Raw genomic sequence first — 13,756 nt, 5'->3', positions numbered from 1 at the left:
AGTGCTGGGGTTACATTTGGCTTCTTGAGGGTTCTCAGGATCCAAATCATGTCATCAATCTTGTCGGGCAAATGCTGGCCTGATGCGCATAGCAGTTTAACCAAAGAATTAGAATCTGGAAGGCTGCATACTCACTTCTATATGACCATTCTAATTCCCGCAAGAAACAGATTGACGACAGTTTTGAAACAATACCGTAGGTCAAAGTGTATTCCTCTCCTGAGATGTTTGTTCATGTGACGGTCCTTCCCTTGGTGATGTCAACCTGTGCTAAGTAGCCTATACATTGACAACTTCACAACTTTTGAAACTTCAAATGAAAATGTGTTTCAGATAGATGGGCTCCTTTAGAAAACCTTTGATAACACTATTCACATTAACGAAAGATTTCTGTTATAAATAAATGAAGGTTATGGCTGGTGGCAATTCTCCACCGGATCCTCTGACTGGAGTGTGTTTATTTTTTATTTTTTTTTTTGGTTTTTCGAGACAGGGTTTCTCTGTAGCTTTGGTGCCTGTCCCGGAACTAGCTCTTGTAGACCAGGCTGGCCTCGAACTCCCAGAGATCCGCCTGCCTCTGCCTCCTGAGTGCTGGGATTAAAGGCGTGCGCCACCACTGCCCTGCTGGAGTGTGTTTTACATGTATGTCCATGGACCCTCCATTGTGACTTCCAGTCAATTAATTACAAACTGGGAACCGCAAAGGAGACTTTTCTGTAGGTGCATAAGGAACACCCTTATAAAAGAGTTCCCTCGTAGGAACACACAGAGAAGCAAATATTGCTTATAATTATGCAAATAATCACACTTCCTGATAGGCCTATGTGATGCAGATTTTCAAACATATTAATAATCACCATAAGTTACTTTCTGTGTCTGAAAGGTAAAAATCATTGATTTCTGCCATTTTAAAAAAATTGGGTGGGAAAGTCATTATTTCCGTTTGATTAGAGCCAACTCTGCCACGGCTGTGCAAACACAGCCAACAGTAGCATTTATTTTCTATTAAGTACCCTCTCATTTTCTAGGCAAAATGGAAGGGTTCTCCTTATCTCCCTCCTCTCCCAATACAAAGACCTCTGTTATATGACAGGCTGGGAGCCAGGAAAAGCGGCATCCTTGAAGTTGATTTCCAAAGGAAAGGATGGGCCAGGACAGCTAGCGGTGTGAACTACTCTCTTCCGTCATTCTGGGGTGTCATTTTCTCAGGGAGATGCTAATGCAAAGCTTTCTATAAAATAGCATTTCTATAACATCCCCAAGGGTCATCCAGGAATTTAAATGCAGTCATGTGACCCCTACCTCCCATTCAGGGAGTCTGTAGTGTCAAAACTTTTTTCATAATTGTACGTGTCGTGAACTTCTGTTTTGTTCATCCATGTGTATGTAATGGTGTCTTAGTTACTTTTCTATTGCTCTGCTAAAGAAGTTTATTGTGGCCCTACAGTTTCAGAGGGTGAGTCCACAACCATTATGGCAGGAAGAACAGCAGCAGGCGGGCATGACTCGGGAGCAGTAGGTGAGAGCTTACACTCTGATTCGTGAGCTCAAGGGAGAGAGAGAGAGAGAGACTGGGAATGGCATGGATGTTCTGAAACCTCAAAGCCCACCCCCAGTGATACACCTCTTTCAACAAGACCATACTTTCTAATTTTTCTGAAACAGCCCCACCAACTGGGCATCAAGCATTCCAACACATAAGCCTATAGGAGTCATTCTCATTCAAACCGCAAGTGGCAACTTCTAGAGGCTGCGTGATGTGTGATATTGCATAACAAATCAGATTGTTAATTGTGTTATTTCCACAATAACATTATAAGTAATATTTGCTTCTCTGCGTGTTTCTATGAGGGAACTCTCTTACAAGGGTGTTCCTTATGACCTATAGAAAAGTCTCGTTTGCGGTTCCCAGTTTATAATTAATTAACTGGAAGTCACAATGGAGATTCATATATATATATATACACATAAAACACAGCTCAGTCAGAGGACCCAGTAGAGAACTGCCAGTAGCCATAACCCTCATTTTTTTCTAACTGGGAAAACTTTTGTGAATGTGAAGAATATTCTCAAAAGTTTTCTCAAAGGAACTCACCTATCTGATAAAACTTTTTATTTGAAGGTTCAAAAGTTGTGAAGTTGTCAATGTATAGGCTGCTTAGCACAAGTTGCTTTGGAAAGCAGACATCACCAAGGGAAGGACCGTCACATGAATGAACATCTTAGGGAGGAATACAATTTGACCCATACTATCGTTTCAAAACTGTCCTCAATCTGTTTCTTGTGGATATTAGGATGATTATACAGAAGTGAATATCTAGTCCTCCAAATTCTGATTCATTGGTTAAACTGCTATGTTTACCGGGATAGTGAGCTGGTTCAGAAGGTAAAGACATTTGCCACGCAAGATTGATGACCTGAGTTCGATCCTGAGAACCCTCAAAAAGCCGAATGCAGTGGTGAACATCTGTAACCCCAGCACTCCTGTGGTCACACGGGAGGCAGAGACAGGAGAATAGCCCAGAAGCTCACCTGCCAGCTAGCCTGGAGTACACAGAGTGGCAGAAACAATGGGAACAACTTTGCCTCAATACAATTTCATTCCTAAATGAACATACATCTTAGATAGTGGCGTCGACTTAATATTTGAACATCTCTCGCCATACAGAGAGAAATGGGGAGCGCTGTGGGTTTGGGACTCGCTATGATGACAAAAAGGTCCTCCCAGCCTTTATTTTATCTGTGATGGGTAGCTCTCAGTGTCAGCTTGACACAACCTAGGATGACCTGAGAGTCTCCACTAGGAAATATCTGCATTTGGTTGGCATAGCTATGGGGGATTGTCTTCAATTCAAGGGTGCTGGTAGATCAAGTCTGTTGTGGGCAACAGCATTCCCTAGACAGGGGTTCTTGGACTATAAAAAGAACAGAGAAATTGAGCTCAGCACTTGCAAGCGAGTAACCAGGAGGCTTGTATACACGTATTCTCTCTCTATTCTTGGATGAAATGTGATAATCTTCCTTGAGTTTCTGCTTTAGCTTCCCCACAATAATGGCTGTAACCTGGAATCATGAGCCAAACAAATGCTATCAACCTTAAGCTGCTCTTTATCAAGGTGTCTTATCACAGCAACATAAATGAAGCTGGAACCATAATCCAATTATAAAATAATTACATTGGTGCTTTTGACCTTCCTTAATGAATTGGTATTTAAAAACCATGGTAACTAATGTTTATACAGATACATAATTTATATAAATATATAATATAAGTATATAATATAAATATATTATTTGTCAATGATGTTTCAATAAGTAATGCCAAGAACACTTTTGCTAATTTAAAACCTATTATGACCCTCTTATTAACTATTTAAGACGTCATATGCAGATTCACTGATTTTTGTTTTGTTTTATATGTTTTTATTTGCCTTTTAAGCCAGATCTTGCTCTGTAGGTCAGTGTCTTAGTTAAGGTTTTTCTTGCTGTGAAGAGACTCCATGACCATGGCAACCCTTATAAGGAAAATATTTAATTGAGGGGGCTCACTTTTGATTTTAGAGATTTAATCCATGATCATCATGGTAGCAAGCATGCAGGCAGATGTGGTTCTGGCTACAACTTGGCTTGCAGGCTGCAGGAAGTTGACTGAGACACTGGGCAGTACCCTGAACATAGGAAACCCCAAAGCCCATCCCCACAGTGACACACTTCCTCCAACAAGGCCATACCCACTCCAACAAAGTCACACCTCCTAATAGTGCCAATCCCTACGAGATTATGGGGGCCAATTACTTTCAAACTACAACAATCCAGTCATCCTGGAGACTCACTCTGTAGTCCACTTTGGCCTCAAACTCACGTTCATTCTCCTGTCTCAACTTCCTAAGTGTTGGGATTATAGGCATGAGCCATCGTGCCTAGCAATTAACTGGTATTTGAGAAAATATGTATTTTTCTCTAAGCGGTCTTTTGGAAAAGGTGCACTGAATATTGCTTCTAGCCGTAGCTATGTTCATAACTTGTGATTATTTTTAAATTGTCTTGTCAAGAGGGACTTAAATCGCACTCAAACCAAAAGCCCAGTGATTGGCTTTTCCTTCCTCCCTCTTGTGCCTGCTCATTCCTAACTACCATTTCTCCACAAAATTTCCACCGAGTCTCTCAGAAATCAATGCCATGTAAGTTTTCTAAAAGGCCCTGCAATTTGCTTGAATTTGAATGATTGCAGCTTTCTGCAGATCTGCGTCTGCCAGAGTGAGGGCCTCATCCAGCAGTCTGGGAAAGGAGCTGTCGTCAGGGAAAGCCGAGGACGTCTCTGAGACTCTCGCAATTTTTCAATGAAGTCTTCACCGTGGCTCACCCTGCGAGAGATGCTATTTCTGGATAACCCTTTACCCATTGGCAAACCAGATCTGTGTATCAGCCAGAGGTTCCAAGGAGATGAGCGGAATAGAGGGGACAGGGTTTTCCTTTCAACCTCAATACTCTTGCTTTAGAAACAACTTGTGGTGTGGTCTGATAGGGCTGGAATACAGGTATCTTAGACATCCACTTCTATGTATCAAAAATTTGGTGGAATTTTCCCTCTTTAGCTGAGTTCAGAAGCTACAGACCTGCATCATCTTGAACCATTGTTGGGAATTCATGTTCCTGTAATTTTACATATACACATCTATCTGTTCCTTCTGTTTGGTGGGAGGACAAGAATTTGCTACCAACTTCGGAGCTTTCTTAAAAAGGCTGTCAACAAAATATTTACAACTTCTTGTGTGTGTGTGTGTGTGTGTGTGTGTGTGTGTGTGTGTGTGTGTGTGTCTTTAGAGGTTTGTAATCCCCTTCCTCCTTTTTTCTTTTCAAAGCAATTCAAGGAAGCTAGCACAGTGCTTGGTACTTAGTATGTGCTCAGTAAATGTAGGATGATTAAGCAAACAAAACCACAACTAAAAATTACAGGCACAGGCTTCCCCTGAGTTCCCTCACAACAGAGCCTGAGCTAAGGACTCTGAGGCAAACTGTTGACTTGGGTGTGGTTGCAGCAAACAGAGGAAAGGAATGAAGTCAACGCAAGCTGCAGGTGTCCAGCTCCACCAGCAGTCTTGAGAAATATAGAGAAAGCCTCCCAGGATTGCCCAGCAGGGGCTGGGGCATCATCCCCAAGTTTATATGTGTGAGGATGAATGAAACATGCTCAATATTCTACAGGGAGATAGAGTTCGTGTAATATCAGCCCTCAGCAAGATGCCTGGGTTGTGGGTTGTGAAGAGTAAGTGTGAATGGCCACCATATCAGTATTAGGAAGTACCAGAAGTTACAGGATTTTCATCAAAGAAAGAGAAGGCTTAACCCACCAAGAACCTCCACATTGGGCCAGGTCGTTAACCTCTTTCTGTTTTGATATTCTGTAGGGTGCAGTAAGATAATAATACGCCGGTTCCTGGTGACAATTAAATGCTCAGTTCCACGCTAGAGAGATCTTGGACATAGCAAGCCTGCCTTAATGTGACTGTTATCATCATGACTTATCATCCAGAGTATGGCCAAGACAGTGAAAAGCTACTGTGTGAGAGTTTCAGGACAAGTGGCCTGGCTCAGCCTGGGAAATGTCACTTGAATATCTAATTTATGACAAAGAAACTGGAACCTCTGAGTAGCTATGTGCCTCAGACTCTTCAGCCCATCTTGGCCAAGTCCTGTGAGATACTTTGAGGAGCTACAATGTCCGGGTACAAAGTCAGGAGGCGGCTGGCTTAGCTGGTCTGCCTGTGGTAAAGCCTGTATTATCGAACTGGTTTGGGTTCTGTCTCTGTGGGACCTTCTGTGTAGGCTAACCTTGTCTTTCCTATAAAATCGTGACCTTTGAAGATCCCATCCTCCCACATTGTACCCTCTTCTGCTTCATCGGGGGGGCTAGGTTTATACCCCCTCACCCCTGTATTAGGTCGCTGTCTCCTAGCTGTGATTCTGATGCCATGGGCTGGTGGACATGGCCCAGCAGCATGGAACACATTTTTCATCACAGACTCGTGGCATAAAAACACATCAAAAGACTCAGGAATTATGAAGAGATATGATATCTCAAAAGTACAACTGACATTCTCAGCCCACAATTGTAAATTATCCACAAAGAACCTGTTCTGCTGAAAACATGGGGCTGGTGTCTGCCAGTGCTTTCATCCCGAGCTCACAGCCAAAGCAAAAATGAAGCCTTTGGTAACAGGACTCCATCTCTCTGTGGTCTGACCATCTGGAGTGGTGGCTGCTTGACTTTGGTGACTTCCTATAGACCCTCATATGTGCCCAAGTCATGTTATCTGCACGAGCGTTTTAGGTACAAGAAACTGTTGTTTCTTTGATGCCCTGTGGTGGCTCAGCTGGCAACATTCTGGGAGAAAAGCCCCTCTAAGATGATGCCCAATACTGCCGGTGAGCTATATTACCAGGGCACTTTCCTGTACCAAAGTGTCTCTTCCCTCATGGTATAGGCACAGGAGGAGCAACAGTCTGAATGCAGAGTATGAGTATGAGACCAGTCCCTGCTGCAGCTCTATCAGCTGTGACTCGGGGCTGGCTGCTCGCTTTGAGCCTTATGGGTCTAGCCTTTGAGCCTAGACTTTGAACTTGAATACTGTTCCCCCTCTTCTCCCTTGAAAAGCATGCTTTAAACCTTGTTCTTCAACAGGGGTCTTCCATTGCCTTAACTTTACCACTGTAACTTCCTGTCTTAGTTACTTTTCTTTGCTGTACTAGAACACCATGACCAAAGCAGTATAAAAGAAGGGGTTTATTTAGGTCTTATGGTTCCAAAGGGTTAGAGTCCACCATGGTGAAAACAGAGGTGGCAAGTAGCAGGTGGTAGGAGCAGAAGCTGAGAGCCCACATCTCGAGTCACAAACAGGAGTCCCAGCGAGCACCCAAAACTGCTCAAGTCTTTTGAAACCTCAAAGCCCAGTGACATACCTCCCCCAGCAAGGCCACACCTCCTCTAGCAAGGCCACACCTCCTCCAGTGAGGCCACACCTCTGCTGGTGAGGCCACACCTCCTCCAGGGAGGCCACACCTCCAGATCCTTCCCAAACAGCCACCAACTGAGGACCAAGAATTCAAATGTTTGAGTATTTTGAGGGGCATCTCTTCCAAACCACTATCCTTTGTAACATCTAGTTTGAGGAGTTTGTTCTCCCATCAGGTTAGACACAAGAACTGGGTCATATCTACATTATGCCAAAGGTTTCAGAATGCGTACCCTTGCCAGCCTAGGACAAACCATGGTATACCCTTAATGTGTGGGAAAGGCATTTCTGACGAACTCCCCCATTTTATAGATGAAAAGACATGAAGCCCACAAAGCTCAAAGATATCACTCGAGTCCAGAGGTTTCCAGTCCCCAATAATCAGTGCTGGAGGAGATGGGAATGACAATTGGCACAATTTGATGGCACATTGTGTAACATGTTGAATGGTCATCCTGGACCCCAGAAATGTGTATAAACATTGCATCTCCATTAAGAACCAGGAAGAGACACGCTCAAGGACAACACCATTGGATTCCATCCTGCTCTAACTCCAAATCATAAACAGCTAAAACACCACTTCCTTCCCAAGGCTACCACGTGTGGCTCACGGCAGCCTCAGGAAACCAGTGCAGACCAGCACAGGGAGTCCGCCTTGGTGGTCTTAGTTCCCCTGGCTGCATATAAGCTTTAACTTCCCTGCTTTGGCATGCCCCCCATTATTCCCTGAGCTGCAGAACCCACGCGGAGTTGAGTCTCCCTCCATTCCCCAGGTAGGCCTCTTGTCCATGACGTTGCATATCTGAACAGGTCACTACCCTGCTGGGGGCAGACAGTTGCTCCCTACCCCGCCTCTGTTGTTAACTGCCAGAAAAGTAGTCTGTCTAAACTGGGGGGCGGGGAGCTGTTCAAACATCTGTGACCTTTCTGGGAGTTTCGGAGGAAGTTAAGGTCATCGGTTCCCTCGTTTCCCCAGATTGGTAGAGAGAGCCTAGGTAAGGGAATTTCACCAAGGGCTCGAGGCTGCTGGGTAAATGCAGAGCCTAGGTAATCAGTTCACCCTTGCACAGCTTCCAGCTCCAGCCTGTTCTGCAACTCAATCACTAGCGCACAGCTACCCAAATCACTGCCTGGGGCCCGGGGTCTCCCATTAAGTGGCTCACGGGCCTCATTTACAATCACCATTAACCAGAAAGGCTGCAGGACTGTTTAGGGCCCATAGTATCATAGAATATTTGCAGAAACCAAGAGGCTGAAAGAGATTGTAGAGCTTTGGTATCAAAGTGGAAGAGGGTAGACCTTCGGCCTCCCCCTCCCGGCTCTGGCCCCGCCCCCAACTTCTCAGGCTTTAACACGCAGTGAAGCTGCTCCACACTGGGAGAGAACCTGGAGGGAAGTGTTGAAAAGACTGAGAACAGGGCCCTCGGATGTCGGTGCGAACTGGGTAACCCCACATACCTGCACTTCAACAATCTTGCTGCCAAGCTTCAAGAGGTCATTCACGCTGAACGGTCCAAAGGCAGCCTCTCAGTCTCAGGCGTCCTTGTTCTCATTCCAACCCCTGCTGCGCTGCGTCCACCAGAGTTAGCAAAGCTATGGGGCAGTTCAGGGCTTCCAACATCACCTCACACAGCAGAGGTAGGGCCATGCTTGACTTTGCCAGTCTCTCATCTCCCCTTCTCTAAGAATGAAAGGCGTATAGATACTGCAAGGATTGCAAATGCAACAACCCCAGTGCCAGATTTTGCATCTGCCAGGCACTTGAAATAAAACCACCACTGTCCTGCTTGTCACTCATGTGTGTGTGTGTTCTTTTTGTAAATCCAAGATTAAACAAATTAGAAGAAAATTGGCAGGGAACTGGCTGAATGGAGGCACGGAGGTGGGGAACTAATGTACCTGGGCCCAGTGCAGAGGGCACTGGGTGGCAGCATCAGACAGCGCCTTTCAGAAGTTTGCCAGAAAGCATTTTGCTAGCATTTCTTTTTTAAAATGTATTCATCAAAGCTGTGGATAAAGAGAGACAATCACCCAGCCACCCCAACTCACTTGGGCTCGGGAATGGCTGAGGACCCAGAGGAAAAGGGTCCCAGGAGTCTGCAGACCCTTCCCTGGAGAACCCTGGCTACAGGAACTGGCGGTGCCACCCTGCAAAGGGTGTGTCTGCAGACAGGGCAGAGGGCAGGGCTGCGTGGGTGGCTAGGCCAATGGGAGAGGAACCGGGAGGGAAAAGTCACGGAGTGTGCAAAGAGCAGCAGATGGGAGTGTGGTCTAGAAGCAGCCTGAGGATGGGCAGCCCCTGGAGACCGCTAGCCGGAATGCTGGCTCCCTAAGGGAATACTTTTCATAGGGCACAAAGGAAAACTGGGGGGGGGGGGCTTTGGAATTCTGCTCTAGGCAAAGATTACAGGCAGAGACAAACGGCCAATGGGATGGGGAGTGAGTCTCTTGTACCTGTTTCTAGGCAGTGTTCCAGGTCAGCCATTCGTTCTAAAGGACCCTTTTCATTAGAGTGGGCTTGTGGGCATAACAGCTTTAACCAGAGTATCTGCAGTCCCTGGTAGGCCCTGCTTTCCATTTAGAAGAAAAGGTACCAGCTTGAAGGAATCCCAGGTCAGTGAGTCTGCTAATGAAGATGACCTGCAGAACCATAGCAGATACACGATTTTCTCTGCTCAGCGAGTACATTATAACTCAACACTTGCTTTCAGTCGTAAAACGCTGTTAGAGTCTCAGACAAGCCAAGAACTAGTCCTCCGGTCCCCACGGCTCCCCCTGGTAGTTCCAGGTAGCCGGCAAAAGGAAATCGGTGGCCCTGGTCACCATTTCATATCCTGGCCAATCTTACAAAGTGCCGGGAAGCGCCACAGATCAATAGCTATTCTGGGTTAACATTGCTGTACCTTTTTTTCTTCCCTCCAAAACCAGGAAGCCCCTCCCCCGCCCATAGATCACAGCTTATTATAGCAAAGGCATATTTTATGTGGTCTATTTACGAACATGAACATTTAGGAAGAAAACTCTTTTGAGTATGTTTGCACTTCTTAGTCTAACCAGCAGGCTGGTGGTGCTTTTAGATAGCCATTCTTATGCATTAATTAATGAATTAGCTAAGTAATGAATTAAAACGTCTAAAAAGCCTGAAGCTGTCTGCTTAGCCTCGGGTTGGGAGGTGGGTCTGACCTTCTGCCACCTGGGCCCTGGGTAACCTCAAGTTGGTGGAGACCTCACAGAGCAGTTTGCCCCCTGGGTGAGTTCCCCTGCCTGCAGCGGCCTTCTAGTTCTGTGTGCTGTGACCCAAGCGGGATGGGACACAACACACTGTGTTTACTTGCAGTGGGGCTCTAATGAGCAGAGTCCCTAAGGGGATATTAGTGGAAATGAAAAGCCAAACGAGCGTTTATATGAAAAACTGGGCCGTGGAAAAGCACTGCTCAAAAGCACAAAGCATCTGTTTTTCTGTTCCTGATTAGAGGACCTTAAGTTACCTTAAAGCATTTCCTGACACTCTTTGAAGAGTTTGCAAATCGAATCAAGAATGTGTGTGTGTGTTGTGTGTGTGCTGTGTGTGTTGAGAGAGGACACTGTTACAAACACATTCATCATTAACTTCTGCCCCCCCCTCAAACGCTTGTGCACATACTGTCTCTTAGCAGCTCCAGAGAGCTGTGGAGGAACCAGGTTATTCCTATGCTCATCTTGAAGATGAGAAGGGGAAGGCTCAGAAAGGTGGAGCCATTCAAAACCTCACACAGCTGTCCAGAGCTGACTCAAAGTCCTGCACCCCCACTCTGGGCAGCCAGCCTGGCAGTTATCAGGGAAAAGGTCATTCATGCATGGATTCTCCTTGCTCCGCAGCAAGGTCTAAGCACCTCTTTCTCCATCATCTAGTGCAAGCAGTGAACCCCATGAACTCAAACTTTAGAACAGCTACGCAGCACGGTTGGTTTTAAAGGCATTAAAATGCAAAACAGGAGTAAACAACGTTTCCTGCCACCAGGAAGCAACTAATCTAAGTTGACAAAATAATGGGATTGGAGTAAGGTCTCCAAAGTGGCCATGAAATGGAAGGCAAGAGTATCTTTAACATGGATACGATGTACTTGCTCTGTCAAGGATGACTGGAAGAGAATTCTCATTTATAAAGCCAGGCCATAAAGGGGGGGAGGGGACAAAAACAAACACTGAGCAGGAGGAAAGAGATGACTGAGTAGGAATGAGGGGGGCACACAGGAACGCTTCAGGGAGATTCATGGATTCGTCATAGCCTGGGTAACATAGAAAGCCAGTTGCGGACTCAGTATAGCCCAGCCTGCCCTCCGTCACATCACCCCAGGAATATGGCCTCAGAAGCTCCAGAGAACCGTCAGCTTAAAGACTTCCAGGAATGCAGGTGGGGGCCACTCGTGAGCACTGATCTGCAGCAAGAGGGCTGAGGACCACCCCATCATGAGTTTAGCATCACGAGCATCACCCGGCACTGCCCAACCACGGTAGTCAGAGTTACAGATTTGGTCTCCTGGAGACAGTCCCAGACTCTGCTGCAGACACAACCCCTCCCCCTGTCCTCAGTCCCCCAGTAAGTGAAGACCGGTAAGTAACTCCCTCACAGTCCTACATCATATTTTATTTTCTCACCATTTCACCTTTGGGGAATTTAGATGTGTCCTCCCAGCAAGCCCCTTACCCCGTTCCCTATCTTCCCCACGTCCGTCGGCAGCTGGCTCTTCATTAAGCTCCCCATCTGGACTGTGACACGCAGAGGTCCTAGACCCGCATCTCAGCTTTAGAACACTGACTGGAGGTGGATGAACACAGAGGATGCAGCGCTAAGGAGCGGTGAGGCAGCCACTGGCAACTCAGCAGCCAGTCGCCTGCAGGCTCCAGGCAGCCGGGGTAGCTCCTAGCTGGTTTCATTATTACACAATTGAAGCTAAGCCCTCCTCCCGCCGCTGTCCTCAGCGAAGGTTCGCGTCTAGCCCGCAGGAGGGAATGAAGCTAAACTCCTCCCAGCAACACACACACACACACACACACACACGCACACGCACACGCACACGCACACCCACACTCTCTCTCACACACACACAGTTTGAAACAGTTTGAGGACAAGGGCAAACTTCTGCAGAAACGGCCCCTTGCCAACTCCTCTCTCAAAGCTCCCCAGTTCTGCAAGACCAAATCTTTGTCAAGGCAAGACAATTTGGATAACTTTTCGGATTTTTTTTCTCTTGGTCACTGACCCACAAATGCGTGGGAGGAAAGTAAGGACACCTCTACCCGACTCTTTCCATCACCCTCCCCTCACCCCCCACACCCTGCTCGGAGGACGGTACGGGGGAGACACTACACGCTTACTCCACTGTTGCTTGCCAATCCAGGAAACACCACTCAGTCACTGTAAAAAACGCCACACCGCCCAGACAGCGAGAATGAGCCTAGGGAAGCAAGCTAGCGTCTCCAGAGCATCAGGATCATAGCACCAGCAAACTATTTGCATGAGTTCCCTGAGAGATGCCTCCCGAGAAAAGGCTAGAGCCCCCACGGAGAGCTGAAGAGGAAGTGACTCACCTTTAGGTTGTGCGTGGGGTTGACCACACAGACAAGTTGCCCGGCAGCAGAGAAAACCCGTTTAGCCTTGTAGTGCTGAAACCGGAGGTGAATGAGATCCAACACAGCCCCAAAGCACTGGGTAAAGAAAAGCATCCCAACTTTTGGGGGGTTGTTGGCACAGGAAGGCAGCGGAGGATGCTGTAAGTCCTTGGACTCTGAATGGAGACTGCCTCTGAGACACTCTGCTCCAGCCCGGCTTAGCGCGCCTTCATATTCATCATCAAAATAAGACGGTTAGAATCTTGCAGCAGCGAGGCAGCCAATCAAAAGGACAGAAATGTTATCCTTGAGGTGCAGAGACAGCCAATAACAAATACCTCCCCTACCGGAGCTCCCTGATGAATTGAGCCTGGCGGAGAATGTATTATTGAACATTACCATAGATCAGCACATTGCATTCATCTTGTGATTACAGCCAACCATACATAATGCTGGGGAGATAGGCTGACAAAATTGATTGCTTAATGTGTCTCCATTTATTAATTGACTTAATTTAACATGAGAGCCTTTCTTAGTGCCCTGAACAACAGCCTTCCCTCCCCCCAGAAGAAAAAAAATGTAAAACATTTAAACCTCCAAACAGGAGAGCGTTGTGCTCCAACAGGCAGATGGGTTAGGCAGCTTGTGGCTCTACTCACCAGAGCTGCTGGAAGAAAATCAAATACTACAAGACCCTGATTCTAGATACGGATTTGGCAGCTGCAGAAATGTGTATCTTTCAATCTTGTGCTCTGACTCTCTGCAGTTTGGATTGTAGCCCCGTGATAATCTAACTCCCCACTCTTCATGCAAAAAAAAAAAAAAACCTGACAAATAAATTTGGAATTGAGGAGGGAAATATATATATATTCAAAATATAGTAATCACTGAACTCTCTTTTATTAAAGCATAAAAATGCACAGAGCTCGCTTCTAAAAATAATTAAATTCCTGATGCATGAACACACACACACACACACAGAGAGAGAGAGAGAGAGAGAGAGAGAGAGAGAGAGAGAGAGAGAGAGAGAGAGAGAGAAAGCTGCTCAGGGAAGAAAGTGGCTTGTCGATTAATTACAGATGCACAGAATCTGTGCTTGTCCCTCATTTGCATATTGGTGGGCAGCAAATTGCTAATGAACCAGTAGATTG

General features: G+C 46.3%; 1 protein-coding gene across 1 annotated transcript in view; it reads right to left on the bottom strand.

The window, feature by feature from the left end:
* Siah3 (siah E3 ubiquitin protein ligase family member 3) overlaps positions 1-12,871 on the bottom strand; it is a 64,240-nt gene extending 51,369 nt beyond the window's left edge. The window contains exon 1 of the mRNA XM_075949796.1: positions 12,585-12,871. Coding sequence (XP_075805911.1) covers positions 12,585-12,719 — 135 coding nt within the window. The 5' untranslated portion in view covers positions 12,720-12,871. The remainder of the gene's footprint in view (positions 1-12,584) is intronic.
* Positions 12,872-13,756: the final 885 nt, after the last annotated feature.

This window comes from Microtus pennsylvanicus, chromosome 15, assembly GCF_037038515.1.
Source record: "Microtus pennsylvanicus isolate mMicPen1 chromosome 15, mMicPen1.hap1, whole genome shotgun sequence".
In the NCBI taxonomy this organism is placed as follows: Eukaryota; Metazoa; Chordata; class Mammalia; order Rodentia; family Cricetidae; genus Microtus; species Microtus pennsylvanicus.
The sequence above is the reverse complement of the archived record's forward strand: the minus strand, read 5'-3'. Positions and strand labels throughout refer to the sequence as shown.